General features: G+C 46.5%; 1 protein-coding gene across 1 annotated transcript in view; it reads left to right on the plus strand.

The window, feature by feature from the left end:
- The window catches only part of LOC144771874 (cilium assembly protein DZIP1-like), a 1,571,028-nt gene that overhangs the window by 1,315,386 nt on the left and 233,671 nt on the right, over window positions 1-21,971 (plus strand). The window contains exon 19 of the mRNA XM_078656123.1: window positions 14,826-14,956. Coding sequence (XP_078512249.1) covers window positions 14,826-14,956 — 131 coding nt within the window. The remainder of the gene's footprint in view (window positions 1-14,825; window positions 14,957-21,971) is intronic.

The raw sequence follows: 21,971 nt of genomic DNA on the forward strand, positions 1-21,971 counted from the left end.
TTCCACGCTTATGGTGGACAAAATGATTCAGAAAAGGGGGTGGTGATGAACAGAGTACCCTGAATTAAGCAGACCACTCTCACCACCCCCTTTTCTGAATCATTTTGTCCACCATAAGCGTGGAAGGGTATACTCAGACATGAGTCCCTTGCTCACTGCTCCATCAGGATTCAAGCAAGCCGGGCCGACGACGCCTGGAATGGCAGAAACCGGTCCCCGGAAGCTTGTCTCCTTTCTGGTGAAGAATTGGCTTGGTAGTTTGGTCTGCCCTGTTCCCATGATGCACTGGGCCAGGGACAGACTAATTTGCATATAGCCAGGTTCTGAGCTGGGATGGGGCAGTGAGCTAAATAACGGTGATGGATCAAGCCCTGATCTTTGGACTGGGTAAGAGTGGTCTGCTTAATTCAGACACTCTGTTCATCACCACCCCCTTTTCTGAATCATTTTGTCCACCATAAGCGTGGAAGGGTATACTCAGACATGAGTCCCTTGCTCACTGCTCCATCAGGATTCAAGCAAGCCGGGCCGACGACGCCTGGAATGGCAGAAACCGGTCCCCGGAAGCTTGTCTCCTTTCTGGTGAAGAATTGGCTTGGTAGTTTGGTCTGCCCTGTTCCCATGATGCACTGGGCCAGGGACAGACTAATTTGCATATAGCCAGGTTCTGAGCTGGGATGGGGCAGTGAGCTAAATAACGGTGATGGATCAAGCCCTGATCTTTGGACTGTGTAAGAGTGGTCGGCTTAATTCAGACACTCTGTTCATCACCACCCCCTTTTCTGAATCATTTTGTCCACCATAAGCGTGGAAGGGTACACTCAGACATGAGTCCCTTGCTCACTGCTCCATCAGGATTCAAGCAAGCCGGGCCGACGACGCCTGGAATGGCAGAAACCGGTCCCCGGAAGCTTGTCTCCTTTCTGGTGAAGAATTGGCTTGGTAGTTTGGTCTGCCCTGTTCCCATGATGCACTGGGCCAGGGACAGACTAATTTGCATATAGCCAGGTTCTGAGCTGGGATGGGGCAGTGAGCTAAATAACGGTGATGGATCAAGCCCTGATCTTTGGACTGGGTAAGAGTGGTCTGCTTAATTCAGACACTCTGTTCATCACCACCCCCTTTTCTGAATCGTTTCTCCTAATATGGCACTGTCCGGATCCACGGCACTCCTCATACACCCTGCGAAAATCGCCCGCATCACCGCATCGCTGGGGCTAGCACGCCGAATCAACCAGCCAGGTATGTGCCACCATTACTGAGGGTGGGGCCGCGGGTCATCTGTGGCTACACGGAGGCGTGGTTCCCCGTAGCCATCGTGAGCATAGACATGGTTGATGAGTACTTGTAAGGAAATGCCTCTTTTTGCATGATCAGCCCCAAGTTTTTGGACTGATGCTGCTGTTATTAGACTCTGAAGGTGCACTGAGTCCTGCTAAACAGGCCTCAGTACCGGTGCTCTGGGCCTTAAAAAGTGTATGTCCCATTGGATCATCCATAATTTGCATCAGTTTAACTTACTAAAAAGTCCCTAGTTTATAGTACCGGGGTCACCCAGGGCCTGTAAATATCTATCATGGAGTGCAGCACTTATTGTGCCACCATGAGTGAGACAAAGCAAAAAAAGTCTCCCATCCTGCTATTGCCAGCAGGCAGGGCAATTTCTGATTGCTAATTCGACTTTGCCTTTTAAACCTTCCCTTTATTATTAATAAGTCACTCCTAAAAACAGGCCTAATGGCCTATAAGTCTAAGTGAATTTTTTAAAAACATTTGAACATGTGTTTAATTACTTTTCATGTCCTGGAAGTAAAAAATCTGCATTGTCATATTTACTGTAGAAAGGCTAGTAGCAAAATTGGCGAGTGCAGAATTACACGCTGACAACTCAGCAGTGCTAACTTCTAAATTGGACTACTAAATTTGATCATTCAAGGTATCAAAAGATTTGATGTCTTTAACCAAACTATAGGGTCAAGTTGAATTTAATGTAACTTATGGCGTATAGCAACTTTAGTAAGTAGTCGCTTTGTTGCCCATTGTTTGACAGTGACCCATTACTGTTGCTGGTCACAAGAGAGTCTTCTGTCCTTCTGGGGGGAGATGTGAACAACTCTAAAGAAGGAACACAAAGGATCTGATTCACAGAACTAACTTAAGACAAAATCATAAACTTACTACCATTTCGGTATTCACAGAAGGCACTTACTCATTTCGGTATTCACAGAAGCTAGGAGTCCTAACTTTAGGACTCCTAAATGCCTTCTGTGAATACCTAGGGCCTCATTTATGAAAAGTGACGCATCGCTGCGTGAAAACAGTGATGCGTCACTTTTCATTGCGCCCTCCTTGCGACACCAATGATGCGTCATATTTACAGTATGACGCATCATGTCGTAAGGAGTTACAGATACGTCAGTATTTCTGACGTATCTGTAGGCGCAAAAGTGACGCATTGCTGGAATGTGTCACAAAAGTGACGCAACTCCAGCAATGTGTCCTTTCACATGGGGCAAGCCCCATTGAAAGGGCCTGCATCAGTTTTACGCCTGCTGTGAGGCAGGCGTAAGATTTTGACGCATTTGAGTCCTAGAAGTGGCGCAGTGAAATCTCATAAATTTTACTGTGTCACTTCCATGACTCTTTCTTGCGTCAATACGCCCCCCTTGCATACATTATACCTGGCGCAGGTGTAATGTGGCGCAGGGGTTTACAAAGTGACGCCTCTACCTAGAGGCGTCACTTTGTAAATATTGCGCAACAAGGCGCATTTTTTACGCCACAGGTGCATCACAAAAAGTGACGCACCGGCGGCGTAAAAGTGACGCACAGCCTCATAAATGAGGCCCCTAAAGTCTTAAAGTTAGGATATTCCTCAGTTCAGGAGTAGTCAAGTTAGGACTCCGAACTTTAGGACTCCTAAATGCCTTCCGTTAATACCGAAAGTGTTAAAGTTAGGATTTCTCTCAGTTTAATAGTAGTAAAGTTAGGACTCCTAACTTTAGGACTCCTAAATGCCTTTCGTGAATACCGAAAGTCTTAAAGTTAGGATTTTTCTCAGTTTAGGAGTAGTAAAGTTAGGACTCCTAACTTTAGGACTCCTAAATGCCTTCCGTGAATACCCAAAGTCTTAAAGTCAGGATTTTTCTCAGTTTAGTAGTAGGACTCCTAACTTTACTACTCCTAAACTGAGAAAAATCCTAACTTTAAGACTTTCGGTATTCACAGAAGGCATTTAGGAGTCCTGAAGTTAGGACTCCTAACTTCTGTGAATACCGAAATGAGTAAGTGTCTTCTGTGAATACCAAAATTACTAAGTGCCTTCTGTGAATACCAAAATGGTAGTAAGTTTAGGATTTTGTCTTAAGTTAGTTCTGTGAATCGGCCCCACTGGGCCTACTGTTGGAAGAGGTGTGAGCTGTTCTGGCAGGAAGGGCAAACTGTGTGTGAGCCCAGAAGGTGACCTTGTTGGGGGAAGCTGCCACTGAAGGGCAAACGGTAGACACACACAAAAGGATTTGGTCTTTTGTTCTAATAGACAGATTGACATTAGGGACAGAGATCGGAAAACAATTGCTAAACCGTTTTTTCCATGGGTGTGCATCCCCCATGTACCCACACCTTTGCTGTGAGCTTCGGAGCTCCAAACACCAGGAGAATGCATCTGCTATATTGGGAGTGGGCAGATTAGTGCATTCTGGGCTAGCTAGATGCCACACTTCATCACTAGGTGAGATGGGGTCCTGATAGCCCATTACCTAGTAGTACCCACATTCCAGAGGGCATAACATGGGCATAAAAGTAACATTAATGGCACCAAGACCTTAGATCATGTTTGTTTTGAAAAGTGTACCAAAGAAGGACTGCCATGCTGTTCGCTGGACACAGCAAAGAGAGGCTTCACCAAGACTTTACTGCACCTATTGCGCCTTGGGTCAGCAAAGAGGGAACTGTTCCTGTGGTACCCTGCTCAAGAAAACGTCATCACCTAGCCTCAGACAGAAGAGTGACTTAAAGAGAACATTTGCTGACTTCCTATTACAGCTACAGATTCACAAAAGCTGACTAAGCCTGCCCTAACAGGTTGGTAGCCAAGAGTGCCTGACCTCCGCTGACCATCACTGTGCAACCCGGGGGACCGAGTCCCAACCCACAAAATATGCACCTGTGTCTACTGGACCTGGGAGAATCATCAGTGTGCAGTTTGGTCAACCAAGTCAGAAGTTATCACCAGTTAACGTGAATCCCTGGTTTCTCTGTAATCTGAGATCAGTAGACCAGTGGCAACTGTCAACTGTTTTTTGCCTGGACTTCAACAGGACTTTCAGGGGACATTGCCCCCTGTAGCCAAGGATGCCCCTCCGTGACGGTGGACCGTGAAGTAGCCCCAAGAAGACCCCCTGTCTGAAAATGTTTTTGATTATTTTTATTTGCTTGACTCCTTTGGAGTGTGAAAGGGTGGAGGTTTTAAGCAAAATTGATTTCATTAGCACAATTGCCACCTTTAAAAAGTGATTACAAGGCTGACACTGCTTACACTAAATGTGCAACGGCCTGATCTTAACGAGCATTCCCTCTTTTGAATGTTAGCGTGTCCCCCATGCAAATGAGGGTATCGTTTGCAACTGCGGCATATTATAGACATGGGCACAGAGGCCATCAGGAGGCTCACTAACTGTGTGCCACAGAGCTGTAACACACAAACCATGCCCCTCTACGGCACCCATTGGAAGGGGGTAAGTGGCCCCCTAGAACCCCCCCAGACATCCCCCTGCATGTGTACGTCTGCTATTCTTTTAATTTGCTAGCTGGATTGCATCCTAAACAGGGCACAGTTTTGCTTTAACAACATGAAATAAAAGTACTTAATGTCATTCTGCAAGATGGGTACAAGGACTAGGCATCCCACAGGTAGACTGTACCAAGCCTTTTGCTGTTTGTGACAGCTCCCAGAACCTCGTCCAAAGATGGCATCTCAAACATCCCCAAAGGATGAAGCTGTTTGAAATATTAGAGTTTCAGAATTAAGTAGCGCTGTACACCTTTTTCGTACTCAAGCAATAAAAGTAATATACCAGTCTGTGTTCATCCGGCTAGACTGGTCTCAAGCCCCCTCAAAATATGAGGGACCAGAGCAGCCGCGGGCCGTACAGGTAACAGCGGTGGTGCGGTGGGGCCGGGTAAGGAGGGATTTCGAGGGACGATGCAGAGGGGAAATGAAATAAATAAATAATTTCCCCTCGTTATCGTCCCTCGAAATCCCCTCTTACCCGGCCCGATCGCCCCACCGCTGTTACCTGCATGGACGGCGTCTGGAACCAAGATGTCTACTCAGGCAGAGTGGACCTGGAGGGAAGTAGCTGCAAAGTGGTGAAAGGCATTGTTGCTCAGTAACGCCAAGAATACCCACATCTTGGGGATGATAATATATCCAGTGGTGATAATATAACAATACTTTTGTTCTACACCCCCTCACATAATACATCCTGCAATGGAGAGGAATGGGCCTGCATATATAGAGCCAGGGAAGGATTGTCCCTGAGAAGTCATCTGGATTATGATGAGGTCTGGATAGACATCTTTCTCTTTAATGTGAAGCATTAGCATCTACTGTGCATAGTCTGGAGGAAGGACTCTTAGAAAATGGGTTTCTGGTTGGCGTAGGTCTGCACCCTGTCCAAGCAGAAATACAGGAAGGGGCAAAGCAGGACACCCAAAGGTCAGGGATGCTTAATTCACGGGAGGCGGGCCTAATAGCAGCAGGGGGAGGCAGCGCCAAACTGAGCAGGGCAAAGAGCAATGAGCAAAATAGCCATTGAGTATTTTAGGCCGTCCCTGGGTGAGCCACATATGTTAAGACGTGAGACTGGGCTGAGGAGCCTAGTTCCATTAGAAGTTAAAGAGAGAATAGGGCTCAAGGAGTTCATAAATGTATTCTTGCTGGTGGAGGCCAAACAGACAGGACTGGACCTGGTACTACGGGGTAAAAAGACAAGGACAGGAGGGAGAGGCACAAGCTCAGGTTAGAGATGTCCATCAAAAACTGTGTTGCATGCATTTCACATTTTGACTTGCATGTTCGTAGAAAGGTTTCCACATGTAGCAGTGGCATTGTTGCTGTAATAACAAAATGGGAATGCAGCGCAAGTACCAGGGGAGGTTTGGATAAAGTACTATGAAGGCTTCAGGGCAAAATTGCAGACATGGCCCACAATAGTCTTAGACCATAAGGATGTTGCAGGATTCAGAGAACACATGGTCGTGGTGCTCAAAGGGATGGAGGTACACAAGCAGTCTTTTACAGCCTGATTCATGAAAACCGGAATCTGCGATTTCCCAATTGCGATTAATTGCGAATCGCATTTTAGAAATCGCAGATCGGCATTCATGATTGTTTGCGATTAAAAAAAGCGATTCGCGCGCGGCCGCAAAAAGCGTTAGCGAGTGTCGAAAATCGCTGATTAATCGCTATTTTCGGCAACATCCGTGTAGGATTAGCGATATCGCTAATTGCGAAATCGCTAATACACGTGATCGGGAAAACGGGAAGTCGCTTTTCGAGCACAGTGATGACATCACAACCAGGAAGTAGCCAGTTCCCACCCCCATTCACCACAGTGAGGCAGACCTCGAGGCAGCAACTGAGTGAGCTCCTGCAAGGACACCTGCCAACTTGGAATACCACACCCAATCTCACTGCAGCAATGGCAGAGGAGGCTGTGCCAGGGCCCAGCAACACCGGGCGCAAGAGAAAACTGAAGTTCTCCGAACACGAGTTGGAGCACCTCATCGAAGGGGTGGTAGAGAACCACTCCAAACTGTTTGGAAAAGAGTCAAGGAGGCTGCCTGAGCAGGAGAAGCGGAGAATATGGGTTGGGATAGCGGCCACAGTGAACTCCGTGGGCGTGGCAGACAGGTCACTGGATGAACTAAAGAAGAGGTGGTACGACCTCCGAGGTCGTGCCAAGGACAGGGTTGCCGAGAGGCTGGGAGAGTCCCTAGCCGCTGGAGGGGGAGGACCTACAGTCCCTCCAAACACCGCCATGAAGGACCGCGTCGAGGACACGTTGGAGTCCGAGGCGTGCATTGGGGTCATCAGATTGGACTCATCCCGCCCCACCCAAGAGAGCCAAGGTAAGTGGCATGCGACTGCGACCCTGTCCCCTATGAATGGCCATTGCCCTATAGCCTCCCATAATGTTCCAAAGTCATGCCATCGGTGCACATTAGGTAATGCCCTAAAGCATTGTGGGACATGTAGTGTGGCCACAATGTACAAGTACCCCAATGCAGCCAGACAGGTTCCAAAGTACGCAATGCCACAGCCAGTCAGGGAATGTCATCCAGCATGCATGTAGCAACTGCACGTGTGACAGATACATGCAACCAATGGACGTCCACTTCCCCTCACAGGTGGCGCAGACAGCAGCGACAGTGACAGGCTGTTCATCGATGAGCAACCACAGGATGCGGAGGAGGTGCCGGCACAAACACATCCAGCACCAACAGGCGCTGCACCTACCCCTGCAGCCAGGCCCACAGCATCAGCGCCAGCACCAACAGACGCTGCACCTACCCCTGCAGCCAGGCCCACAGCATCAGCGCCAGCACCAACAGGCGCTGCACCAACCCCTGCAGCCAGGCCCACAGCATCAGCGCCAGCACCAACAGGCGCTGCACCTACCCCTGCAGCCAGGCCCACAGCATCAGCGCCAGCACCAACAGGCGCTGCACCAACCCCTGCAGCCAGGCCCACAGCATCAGCGCCAGCACCAACAGGCGCTGCACCTACCCCTGCAGCCAGGCCCACAGCATCAGCGCCAGCACCAACAGGCGCTGCACCAACCCCTGCAGCCAGGCCCACAGCATCAGCGCCAGCACCAACAGGCGCTGCACCTACCCCTGCAGCCAGGCCCACAGCATCAGCGCCAGCACCAACAGGCGCTGCACCAACCCCTGCAGCCAGGCCCGCAGCAGCTGGAGCCTCCACATCTGCTCCAGCGACAGCGGTGACACAGCGCCCACCCACTGTGGGCAGCCAGCAGAGCAGGCATGGCAGGGCTCGCCTGCAGAACAATGCACGCAGCGGCAGGAGGGGGATGGAAGTGCGATTGCCTAGCATGAGCATAGAGCGTAGAATGCTACGCATTCACCAGATGCAGGCACGCCGGCAAGGGGCCATACAGATGCAGCTGCATAATATTGGCCGCAATGTGGCAGGTGTGGGGGAGAGGATGGACTGCATGACGGCAGCCATGGCAGGTGTGGGGGAGAGGATGGACCGCATGACGGCAGCCATGGAGGCCAACACTGCTGCGCTAATATCACAGCGCAACACCGGGCGCCGCCACCACCGGCAGCTACTGACGCGGCTGTCGTCATACACCAGGTCTAACTATGTGATCGGCAATGCGACATCCCAGCTATCGCGTAGGTCCCTGGCGCAGCAGCAGCAGCTAATACAATGCTGCGAGGATGTGGCCAGAGTATTAGAACACCTCACCACTGCCGTTATTGCACTCACCCCCCTGTACCTGGCACTGTCGGAGGGGACGATGCCAGCGAGGGCACCTCAAGTGTGAGCAGCCAGTCTGCCTCACAGGTAGCGGTGTTACGACGTAGCACCAGGCCCACTGCAGGGTCACGTGGGGTGGCAGAGGAGGAGCCGGAGAGGCGCTTGGGTGATTCGCGCCGGAGGCGCACCTGACTAACATGTACTTTTACAGGCACAGGCTGACACTATAAGCCTGCCCTGTGTGTTGGACGCAGCAGTATGGGGCAATACTGATTGCATAGGAAGGATGGCAACTTGCACTATTATTGTGAATGTATGTATACTTGTAAAGCGCACTGTTACCTCGTTACGTGGCGTCCTGGCGCAGTATACCGCTGGGGAACCCGTCCTGGCTTTCCCTGTGAGAGGGCACCCCAAGGTGAAGCCAGGCATCCCCGGCGTTGCTGGGGCCGTTGTTATCAAACAATAATATTTATTCTTGCATCATACATTGGCGTCATGTCATTATTTCCATTTGCATGCAATTGTGATTTCTTGGGTGAGGGGAGTGGGTGGACTAGAAACTGTTCATTGTGATGTGGTTGCGGCGTCTGTGGCCTTCAGCTGGGTTCTCCCTGCGTGCATGACGCCCATGTGCAGGTGGCCGGTCGTCCCCTTCCGACTCACTGCCAGAGATGTCTACAGGTATCCTGCACTTGGTAGCAATGTTGTGTAGTTTTGCGCAGACAGCCACAATGCGGCAGCACACATCAGGGCTGTAGTACATGGCCCCACCTGTCTTGTGCAGTATGCAGAATCTGCTCTTCAGCAGCCCAAAAGTCCTTTCAATGCAATTCCTTGTCCGTATGTGCGCAACATTGTAACGCCGTTGCTGTGGTGTAGCAGGGTTGAGGTATGGGGTGAAGAGGTATTCACGGAGGGCGTAGCCACTGTCACCTGAATGAGAGGAGCAGAGGGTGAGTGCCTGTGCAGCGCAGCTACTTCATCGCAATGTGACATTGTGGACAAAGTGTACTTACCAAGTAGGTGTCCTTCCCCAAAGTCTCCTCTGGCCAGTCGTGTGTGGAGGCCGCTGTGCCGAAATATGAATGAGTCATGGGTACTCCCTGGGTACTGTGCCACTATGTCCGTGATGTATGTCTTAGCATTGCAGACCATCTGGATGTTGAGGGAGTGGTAGGACTTGCGATTGCGGTACATGTACTCCGTTGCAGCTGGTGGGCAGATGGCGATGTGGGTACAGTCAATGCATCCTATCACATGTGGGAAATGGGCAACATTGTAGAATTGTAGCTTGGTCAAATCCAACTCCTGTTGGCTGGTGGGAAATTTGATGTGTTGGTGTAGCTGGGTCAGAATTGCGTCAAGGAAACTCCTTAGGCAGCGGGACATGGTGGGCTGGGATATCCCCCCAGCAACCGCTACTATCCCCTGGAAGCTCCCAGAGGCCAGGAGGTGCAGGCTCCACAATACCTGGACATGTGTAGGCACGGCATTGGTCCGCCTTGTTGGGTGCTGCATCAGGGGGTCAAGGTCCTGTATTAGCTGGATAATCATTTCCCCATTCAGGCGGTACCCGCTGGCGGAATATCCTGTCATGGAGTCTGCGTCTCCTCCGTGCTGCTCGCTGTAGCCTTCGCCGCCTAACCACCATGTACATTCCTGGCATTGTGAGACTCCAAATGGCTCTTGTATCTGCTCCGTGGGGCCACCCTTTGACTTGCGCCCCATACCCTAGCGCTTCTCTGTCCCCGCCATCGCCGCCGCTGCCAGGACACCGCAGCGCGGCAGCGGGGACAGGGAACTACACCCCCCAGGAACCTCAGCGGCTGGACGCCGCCTCCACCAACCAGGGTGCGCCCGAAGGCGCTTTAAAGGAAGGACTGCCCTCCGCGTCGCGGGTAGCGCGCGGGTAGCGCCGGGAGAAGCCCGGGACAAGGGCGGGCCATCTGCGGCCATCAAAGGCCAGATGAGGCCGGGTCGGGCCACCCCCCCTAGTTCCTGTGCCATTATTCCAGGAACACTGATCAAAGGTACTTTTACCCATTGACTATCTGCGGTCCCTCTAAGAGGCCCCTTCCAAGGTTCTCGATATAGTACAATACTTCATTATTGGTGATAGCTCCAATGCTATGTCTTGCAAAGCGGACCTTATCAATCTCTCCCCCCAGGGTGATCTGCATAGGGGAACACTGGATATGTACTTTAAGCGTGTTATACTGCCCATTGCAAGTGATTTAGATAGAATAGAACGATCCCCAGTTCTAGACAGTTCTTTCGCTCTGGGTTCTCTGCCTCAGACTGCTAACATAGCCCCGGCAATATCTTTACTGGATGAACTTAATCTATTGTGCAAATCCTCAAAACGTCCCTTTGGTTCCAGAAAAAGCTCCAATTTCCTCATTATCTACGCCTAAACATGGGTCTAGCTGCTCTTTCCAATTAACTTACACTCCACAGGTAACGCCCCACATAATACAACCAGCAGCAAACTTCCTACCGGTAATCCCCAACCAGGTGCTCTCTGTAAAAAGGAAGAGAGATGAGGCTATACACACGGGCAGTCAGGCCAAATTACAAAAATTACATCGTAATCCACCCTCATGCAAAACTCTCAGCACTGCGATTTCGAAAACACCTACACAGGCCTCCCTATTGTTGGAGCTCGAAACCATGAGGAAGTCAATCATAACTCCGTTGATTGATAAAATAACTAGCCTAGAGGACAGGCTTAGGGGAATCGAGGAAGCTATAAAAGTTAATTCAGTAGTTACTAATCCTATGGGAGGACCCGTACTAACACACCATCCAGCCCCTAGAGATACGCCAATTTCCATCACACAAAGCAAGCTCTCCAGTATACAACCACTTGCCCCACACAAGAAAGCTGTAAATACCCCGAAAGACACTAAAGCCGCTAGGCCATCACAATTTTCTTACCTTAGGGCTGGGCAGAATATTGACAAGGCGCCCTATAAAAGAATAGTGTCTAGTCCTCACAAAACTAACCACTTACATTTGCCACCTGAGGTAGCTCCTATTGTGTGTGTCCTCTCAGGAATACCTGAACTCCCAAAGGGAAAACTCGAGAGACAGCAGGACCTAAGGAATAAGGTAGTGTACTGGCTCACCAAAAATAGACCTCTGCCCTCCAATTTAGACGGAACCATATTAAGTGTCCGAAGGGTGGGCTGGTTAGGACCTCTCAGAAAAAACACTGTGGGCGACTTGGTACTCGTAAAGTTTAGAAATAAATATGTCGTACCATACCTGCAATCCTGGCAGCCACAAATAGGGGATGGTCCCATATCAGTTTGGTCTCTAAGTGACTTTTATCCCAGGACATTATATGTGCCGTCATAATGTCAGATAACATAGAGTAATTTCCAGACGGCAACAAGGGGTCTCGTATTGTGTGGTCTGTTTTTTAACTTGTTCATGTTGCATTTTGTATACTGATTAGCCGATTCATCTTATTGATTTAATTTATTTTTAATTCATCTAATTCTTTTATGAAATGAAATGTATTAATGTTTTGGTGTATTTTTCTGTACTGTTGTTGCTTTTATGATTTTTTTTACTGAAATCGAATAAAGCTAATCGAATCGAATCGAGACTCCAAATGCTGCTGCTGATTCTCCTTATGTGTGTTTGGTCAGGCCTGCACCTGTTACTGATTGGCCAACGGTTTTTCAAAAAAAAAATTCAATGGCTTTTATGGTTACCACCTGCTTTGGGTTGTCCTTAATTTGCGCCTCGCAAACAGCGATTTTGTTTTTTTTCGCTATTTGCGATTTTTCATGATTACCGATTGTGATTGTATTACGAATTCGCTATTATTTTTGCAGTATCCGTGGTTTGTCGCATTTTCCGATTCGCTATTGCTCTCCTGCCGGGATTCTGCGAATCTATTTGCGGATTCGCTATTATGTGTTTGCGACTTCGCTATTGTCGTGATGAAGGCCGATTGGGGAAATTGCGCCCGCAATAGCATTTTCGCAGCTATTGCGAGCGCAATTTAGCTTGATGAATCAGGCGGTTAGTTCCTATGGGACCAATTAGAGGACAGATTGGTACCAACAGGGCAACAGAGGGACACGGTATTCAGGGGCTGGCAAGTTCGGTCACAACCAACGGCATGCTGAAAGTTTGAGAAGGGTGAAGGCGAATGGGATTCAACTTGCAAATTCGAAGCGATCTGCAGCAGTTGCTATGGGAGCCACCGAGCCAGCGAGTGCGGGAAGGGAGAAGGGAGTGGTGAGAAAAAAGTCCCTTTTAAAAAGTAGCAGTCCCAACATGAGGCTGGCAGAAGGGAGGCTCTGCAACTACCTTAAGGCATTAAAGGGCATGGGTTGGAATTTGCGAGGCGCGGCCTCATCACCCTAAGGATGCCAGGCTAGCACGCAGAGGGCAAAGTTCACCCGGCTAGCGTAGGGATCGACATGTTCCTCTGGACATTGTAGGGTCACTCGACTACAAGTTTCTTTTAGGCTTTGGGTGGCGGCCGGAGGTCGAAAAAACACCACCAGCATAGAGGGTAGTTACAAGGTTTAACAATAATTATCTTCACAGTTGGTAAAAGAACGATTGCCCGAGCAAGCTTCTTGGGATGCCTCATGGCAGGGACATTTGAGGGCAAATAAAGGTATGAAATGGTCGGCGCTGGACGGACACGGCACTTACAGCCCAGACATGGCTGCGAATGCCAGACATTTGGTATCAAGGGAAGCCTCTGAGCTGAGACTCTCTTTACCAAGTAAGCAACAGAAATAAAGCTGTCACAGCAGTAAATAAAAGTGCTTTATGACACACATTAACCGGACGTTATGACTGTACGGATGATGCTTTCCAGGATTATGCAAGTTATGGTTATTAATATGTAATAAAGACAAGATGTACAGGTATAACTAGCTATGACTGGAGTGTATTACATTGAAGGGCAAGATAAGCAAGAGCTGTGCATGTTAATGACAGATGCCATTGTGATAAATGATGTGCCAGTGTATGATATGACTAAACTGTGACCGTTCTAACACCACAAAGGTCTTGGTATACATAATTGATGGGAAAGCAATGAACAGGAAGAGGGCCCATGTGATGCTTGCACAGCTGGAGGGGGAGATTGGGTGGGCACTTAAGAAGATTTGCCAAATGATATACCATGATCTCATTTTAACATTGTGCTTTTCTAATGAGTGATGTATTATCACTATGGTGCCTCAAAACTTCAAACCACATTAGACTGACCACCCTGTCTTTACAAAGTTTACTCTACTCCATGACCTCTACATTAGGGATAATAAACTGTAGGAACAAGCAGTAGCTTCCAAGTAGCAGAATAGTAGATTAAACAAAATGGGCAGTTTTGAATGCATGCCTGTAGAGCAGCCTGACGTGACTATACCACAGTATGACCTTTAAACGTGTATGGCTTGTACAAACCTTAACATGTTTTGGAAATGTGTAAACACTTCAGACCCTCCTAGAAGAAAAAGTCTGTTATAACCTTTGCAGAAATAATAGCCTTCTTAGAGCCAAGGTACAATCGTTTTGAGACAGTGCGCCCTCCCCACAGAAAGAGAAAGATTCCCACTGGTGATATCGGGAGACCCTGACCTGCTACAAGCTAACCATGGTGAGCACGATTTAAAGACAGGGCAGGCTTTCCCGATGCAAGGCCTGTGGGGCTGGCGACTATATACCAGCTAAGGTGACTGGAAACAGAAGCACCTACACATGCGAACACGCACAGGAACTTACTGGCAGTCACACAAACTTACACATTAGTCAAAGCATATGTTTTTACAAGTGCTTATCTTCGCTGATATGCGCTCTGCTGTGCCTCGATTACCACCTGCTCTGCCTCACTGTCACTTTTCACCCCCTTACACCTCAGCCTGGCTACAGAGATGTCCTGGCGCACCCTGCTGCAACATCATGTTGTCATCACTTAAATATGGTGCAAGTCTATAAAGCAGCAGATTCTGCTTCTGAGACTCACATGCTTGTCGGCAGCAATTCAGCAGCACCTTCAAATTCCTCTGAGCCTGCTTTGCTACCTGTATGAATACAGATATTTTCATTGGCCAAGGAGAAATGCTGGTACTCAAGAAGTGAACATTCAGAAGTGCTGGTACTGAGTACCGACCCATTTAAAGCACTGATTAAAACGACGGTAAAGCCATTGTGGTGGCATTCAAGTTACGTTTCTTTGCATTTCGTATAGATCATGTTTCGCAAATTTGAGATAAGCATAATCTAGCATAGTGGCTAATATTTCTAATAACCGCTTCTTTTGAATGTCTTTCAGGCCCAGTAATGCAAGACTCAAACATGTGTTTACCATTTGCTCAGCCTATTCATGGATTTGACAGGAGATCATGCGGTGCTATTAATATTACGAAGGAGTATCTTAAAAAAGATGAGAAAAGGGAGCACAAGGTATACTATTAATTTGTGTGTAAACAAGAAATGTGTAATGGGTATTCTCTTAACCTTTAAACCCCTTGGCTGCTAATCCATTTCTTCCTAGAATGCTAAGCGATTTTTGGGCTATTTGAGTTAGTTCGCACTTAGGCCCGCATAACTTTTTTCTACGTAAGGAATCTATGCCTTTTTTTCCAACATCCTGGTGATTTTAAAGGTACGCAGGGTGCATATTTATAAGCCTCCTAGCATCACTCTTTGTACCACAAAACATGGTGCAAAAGCGATGCAAATTAAAAATGAGATTAATGAAGCCATGCAAGGCCACCTTGTGTGGCCCTGATTGACTTGATACATCTTGAGTAATGCAACACAGCACAAATCGCTGCGTTGCATTTCTCTGTGCCAGGGAGGTGTTGCATGGGTGTTCCCACTCAACATCCATGGATTTTGATTTATTTTCCAGATTTACCAGCAACGGTAGACCAGGGAATGCGCCAAAAACCTGCACCTCCACGGGTGAGAAATATGTTTTTTCTTCAGTTTTTTTCCTCTTTCTGTGTGTGCTGCATTCTGCAGCACACATAGAAAGAGGAAAAAGCCTCAGAGGATTGTTTTTGTGCAAAAACAATCATCTTTACAACACAGGCACTCTTACACCATGGTGCAAGTGTGCCTATGTTGGTGCTAGGCAACAAAAAAGATGCACGCGGAGGGGAAAAGGCATGAGTGTACTGTATTGTCTTAAATACAGCACATTTCTTCCCTTTCCCTGTCACGCAGAGCAGCAAGGTGACTTGCTGCACTCCACATTGCGTGATTTGGCCATAAAATTTCCCCCAACGGTTTGTGCATACCCTTGGAGGGGATTAAGAAAATATAGCTACATTTGATTTTTTGCAGGGAAAGACAGAAAAATGGTGGACTTTCTGCCTACTTCCGGTTTATGGTGGAAGCTGGTGTGAAACCCATGGATGATATACTAGAAAGCTATAGATTTCTGAAAAGTAGACAAAGTAGACAAAAAGTCTGAATTCACATAGGATCATATATGTAGATACATGAAGGTTTTTCTAAAGAAACTAACTGTTGAAATAAAAGAGTGGAATTTAGTACACCTTTTTCATTTGTAACTTTTCGTCATAATGGCTGATTTACAAAAGCAATATACTATTACGTCCGCTAGACCCTTCTTTTTGCAGGGATATGAAGGGTTTGTAGGCTTTCCAAGAACCCAAGTTATCCAGAGCCAGCAACTGAATTGAGCCTTACCATGTTTTTTCATTGTGTACCGAATATAGATATAGAGCAAGTCATATGGTAAAGTGAAACATGGGTTTCAAGGAAACCTATGTATCTCTGAAATGCACACCAGATACTGAGTTTAGAAGCAGTGGTTATTTGTACATCTCTGAATTTGTGGGTCACCATATTAGCATGTGATTCAGATGGTATTTTATAAAATGTCTTCTTTCTTACACACTGGCTTATATTTCGAAGGCACCATTGCAGAGAAATATGATTGGTAATATCATATGTTCTACTGCTCTGTATTTCCACATGTTTCCTAATAAAAATGGTATCTCACTTGTGGGGGCAGGTCTAGTGCACATGACATGAAATTGCCTAAAACACAACATGGAAACATCACACTTGTCCACTGAAAACTGATCCTTGTTTTCAATATGGCTAGCTCTGGATTTTGGGCCCTAGGTCAGTCAGAACCTTGGGAAACCTCGCAAACCTGCTAATCTTTTAAAAGTAGACACCTAGGGGAATCCATGTTGGGGTGACCTGTGTGACTCTCACCGAGTTTTCTTACCCAGAAGCGCTTGCAAACCTCAAACTTTGACTAAAACACACAGTTTCTGAGAGGAAAGCTTCTAGAAACTATGAGGACACATTAATTTCCTACTCACAGCATTCTCCCTGGTGTCACGATAAAAATGGTACCTCACTAGTGTGGGTAAGGCTAGTATCCATGCCAGGAAAGTACACCCAAATCACGACTTGGACACATCAAATTTTTCCACTGAAAGCTGACTCTTTTTTTCAATGTGGGTAGCTGTGGAAATCTAGCAAACCTGCAATTTTTTTTAAACTAGACACGCAAGGTAATCCAGTGTGGAATTACATGCATTGCTATCACTGGGATTTCTTACCCAGAAGCCCTTGCAAGACTCAAAGATTGACTAAAAACGCACATTTTTCTCACATTTGTGTGAGGAAAACTGGAATCTATTGGGAGCCACATGCTTTCTACCAACCAGCATTACCTCAAGTTTCTCGATAAAAATTGTATTTCTCATTTTTCCATTAAAAACTGACCCTTTGTTTGCAATATGGTATCTGTGGATTAAAAACACCCAGGGAAATTCAGTGTGGGGTGACTTGTCCAGTTCCCACCAGATTTTCCTACCCAGAAGCATTTCCAACACTCAAACTTTGACTAAAAACTTGCATTATTCTCACATTTCTTTGATGGAAAGATCTTGAATCTGCAGTGCCCCACATATTTCCTACTACCTCGCATTCCCACAAGCTTCCTGGTAAAAATGGTACCTCACTTGTTTATTGTGGGGCAAGTGCCAGAGACAGGAAAGGCTCCAAAACACAACATTGACACATCACATTTTTCCAAAGACAATGGACACTTTTGTGCAGTGTGGCTAGCTATTGATTTTAGGCCCAATATTAACTTTCATCAAGGCAAACCTAGAAAACCTGCACTTTGTTTCAAAACTAGATACCTAGGGAAATCTGGAGTGGGGGTAGATTGCATTGCCCTCTCCAGGTTCTCTTACACAAAAGCCCTTGCAAACATCAAACTTTTACTAAAAAAAACACAGTTTCCTCCCATTTTTGGGATGGAAAGTTCTAGAATCTAAGGGGAGTCACCAATTTTCCACCACCTACCATTTCTTCAATTCTGCAGAAAAAATTAGAACATCACTTGTGTGGGTATGCCTAGTGCCAGTGATAGGAAAGGCCCGAAATCACAACATGGACACATCAAATTTTTTCAATGAAAATTGACCTTTTTTGCAATATGGATAGCTGTAGATGTTGGCCCTTGCTCAGCCTGCACTCAGGAAAACCTAGCAAACCTGCACATTTATGAAAATTAGGCACATGGGAGAATCGAGGGTGGCATGACTTGTGTGGCTTTCACCAGGTTTTCTCACCCAGAAGCCCTTCATAGCTCAAACTTTGACTTAAAATAGATTTTCCTCACATTTCTGTGATGGGCAGTTCTAGAATCTGTGGAGAGTCACAAATGTCCTACTGCCTAACATTCCCTGGAGTCTCCTGCACTTTTGTGAGTAGAGCTATTGTCCTTGACAGGAAAGGCCCCGAAACGCCACATGCACGCATCACATTTATCTACTGAAAATTGGCCCTTTTTTTGAAATGTGGATAGATGTGGATTTGTGGCCCAAGCTCAGCCGACACTTAAGGAAACCTAGCAAACCTGCTCATATGAAAACTAGACACGTGGGAATCCAGGGTGGTTTGACTTGTGTGACTCTCACCCCGTTTTCTTGCCCAGAAGCACTTGCTAACCTCAAACCTTGCCTAAAAAATACATTTTCCACACATTTCCATGATATACAGTTATAGAATCTGAGGGGAGCCACAAATGTCCTATTTCCAGACATTCCTCGAGTCTCCAAATAAAAATGGTACATCTCTGGTATGGGTCAGGCTATTGTTCATCACAGGTAAGGTCCCAATACTCAACATAGCCAACTCTCACTTTTGGAATGAAAAAGGAACCTTTTTTGGCAATGTGTGTTGTTGTGGATTTTGGATCCAGGCTCAGATGACACCAAAGGAAACCAAGCAATCCTGTACATTTCTAGGATGGGGTATCTTGTGGGACTCCCACCAGATTTCCCTACCCACAAGACTTGGCAAACTACCAACTTTGACAAAAACTAATTTTCCTCACATTTCTTTGAGGACAACTTCTAAAATCTGTGCAGAGCCACACATTTTCTACCACCTATCATTCCACCAAGTCTCCTGATAAAAATGGTACCTAATTTTTGTGGGGAGGGGTAATGACTGAAATAGGGGAGGCCACTAAATGCAACATTGACACATCAGATTTTTCCACTGAAAACGGACCCTTTTTTTTGCAACTTGTAGAATTTGCGCCCTAGCTCAGTCAGCACCTAGGGAAAATTAGCAAACCTGCACACTTTTTAAAAACTAGACACTCGGGGGAATCCAGGGTGGAGTGATGCATAGATCTCACCAGGTTTTCTTACCCAGAAGTCTTTGCAAACATCCACCTTGTTGAGGGAAAATTCTGTAATCTACAGGGAGTCACAAATTTCCTACCATCTCACATTCCACCAAGTCTCCTGATACAAATGATACACCACCTGTGTGGGTAAGGCTACTGCCTGTAACAGGAAAAGCCCAAAACACGCAATATGGATACATTACATTTTTTCACGGAAAACCTCTGTTTTTTTGCAATTTGAGTAGCTGTGTATTTGGGGGCCTTAAATCTCTAAAACCGAGAGAAACCTAGCAAACCTGCCCATTTTTGAAGACTAGACATCCAAGGTAATCCAAGGTGGAGTGACTTGCATGACTTTAACAAGTTTGTCTTACCCAGAAGCTCTTGCAAACATCAAACTTTGACAGAAAAATCACATTTCCTCACCTTTCTATGATGGAAAGTTCTGTAATCTACAGGGAGCCCCAACTGTCCTACCACCTAGCATTTCCACATGTGTCCCAATAAATATGGTACCTCATTTGTGTGAGTAGGGCTAATGCCCTCAACAGGAACTGTCCCAGAAAGCGACATGAACACATCAAATTTTTCCCACTGAAAATGGTTGCTTTTTTACAGTATGACTAGCTGTTGATTTTAGGCCCTAGCTCAGTTGGCACCTATGGAAACATAGCATACTTGCACATTTTTCAAACGTATGCACCCAGGGAAATCCACGAATGGGTGAATTGTGTGGACCCCACCGGGGGTTTCTTATACAAAAGCCCTTGTAAACATCAAACTTTGACTAAACAAACACATTTCCTCACATTTTTGTGATGGAAGGTTTTGGAATCTGGAGAGCCACACATTTTCCACCATCTTCTATTCCCCCAAGTCTCCTGATAACATTTTATCTCACTTGTGTGGGTAGACCTAGTGCCAGTGACCAGAAAGGCCCCAAAGCACAACACTGACACATCACATTTTCCACTGAAAATTGACTTTTTTTTGCAATGTGAATAGCTGTGAATTTCTGGCCATACCTCAGCCAGCACCCAGGGAACCTAGCAAACCTACACATTTATGAAACTAGACATATGGAGGAATGCATGGTGTGGTGACTTGTGCGCCTTTCCCGAGGCTTGTAAACCTCAAACTTTGTTTAAAAATTACCTTTTCCTCCAATTCTGTGATGGGCAGTTCTAGATTCTGTGGGGTACCACCCATTTCCTACCTCCTAGCATTCTCAAGGGTCTCCCAATAAAAATAGTACTTCACTTGTGTGGATCAAGATACCAACACTTCCCTTACAACGTGGCCATAACTATGCATGTAAATAAACAAGAGGAGTCACTCCTAGGAAATTGCGAAGTAATATTAACCTCATAGTGAAAAAAGAAAAATATTTTTTCTTTTTTATAACCCTCACCTACCAGGGTTACCCCTTAGTGGAATGCTTCCTCATAGGGTTCTTCCCTAACCTGCGATGGAAAGGGGTGTGCTACGACTACCGGATACATGTGAGCACTGATTCTGTTTTTGCCAATACAAAATCCTTTTCCCACTAGCTAGGTATTCTTAACTTAGTTTTTACAGAAATTAAATCCCACTCAGATATCAATGCAATCAGTATAGGTGTATAGGCAAAAACAGTATCTGTGCTCCCACCTATCAGTTGGTCGTAGCACGTCCCTTTCCGAGTGGAACCAGCTTCTGTGGCACCAGCCGTAGCAGACAGCCACCCGGCATTAATTACGTCAAACATTTACCAACTCAGTTATGTTTATTTTATTGTCTCGGGTGCAATGGAAACAAGCTAGATGATGGGCGGAAGGATAGTGGGAGGGCTAAAACAGCCAGAGGCAACAGCAGAAGGAAAGAGGAGGGAGGAAGCAAGATCACGTATGACAGGGGAGGAGTGCAAGGAAGAGCAAGCAACACCAAGACAGCAGGCAAAGAGAAACTGAAAATCGAGCCCAACAGTTGTAAGTGACAGCAGTGTGTGTGTTCAGCTGTGAGTGAGTGTGTGTTTTTATTTTTATTTTTACCACACATATGTCTTTACCAACCATGCCTTTACAACAAAATGTTCATGGTAAAGGCATGAGTGGTAAAGCCATATGCATTGTAAAAATGTTCATTGTAAATGCATGCATTTTAATGATGCATGTGTTGAACTGACGGTGAAGTAAAGGCATGTGTAGTAGTTGCATCTGTTGTTACATGATACAACTATCCGGCTAATGCACATGACAGGAAAGGGCCTAGATAGCAACATGGACACATCACATTTTTCCATTGAAAACTGACCCTTTTGTGACAATGTCAGTAGCTGTGGATTTTTGGCCCTAGCTTAAACGGCATAAAAGGAAAGCTTGCAAACTTGGTCATTTCTGAAAGCTAGACACCTAGGGGATATGAAGATGGGGTGACATGAGTGGTTCCTAACAGGTTTCCCTACTCAGAAGCCTTTGGAAATTTACAACTTTCACTAAATTATACATTTTCCTCACATTTCTGTGATGGACAATTCTAGAATCTGTGGGCAGCCACAAATGTCCTACCTCCTAGCATTTCTTTGAGGATTCCGATAAAAATGGTACTTCACTTGTAAATGCATGCATTGTAATGATGCATGTTTTGTACTGATGGCGAAGTAGAAACATGTGTGGTAGATGCATGATACAACCATCAGGCTACTTCCAGCTATAGGAAAGGCCCTAGAACTCAACATGGACACATCACATTTTTCCACTGAAAACTGACCCTTGTATGGCAATGTCAGTAGTTCTGGGT

Source organism: Lissotriton helveticus, chromosome 8, assembly GCF_964261635.1.
Source record: "Lissotriton helveticus chromosome 8, aLisHel1.1, whole genome shotgun sequence".
NCBI lineage: Eukaryota > Metazoa > Chordata > Amphibia > Caudata > Salamandridae > Lissotriton > Lissotriton helveticus.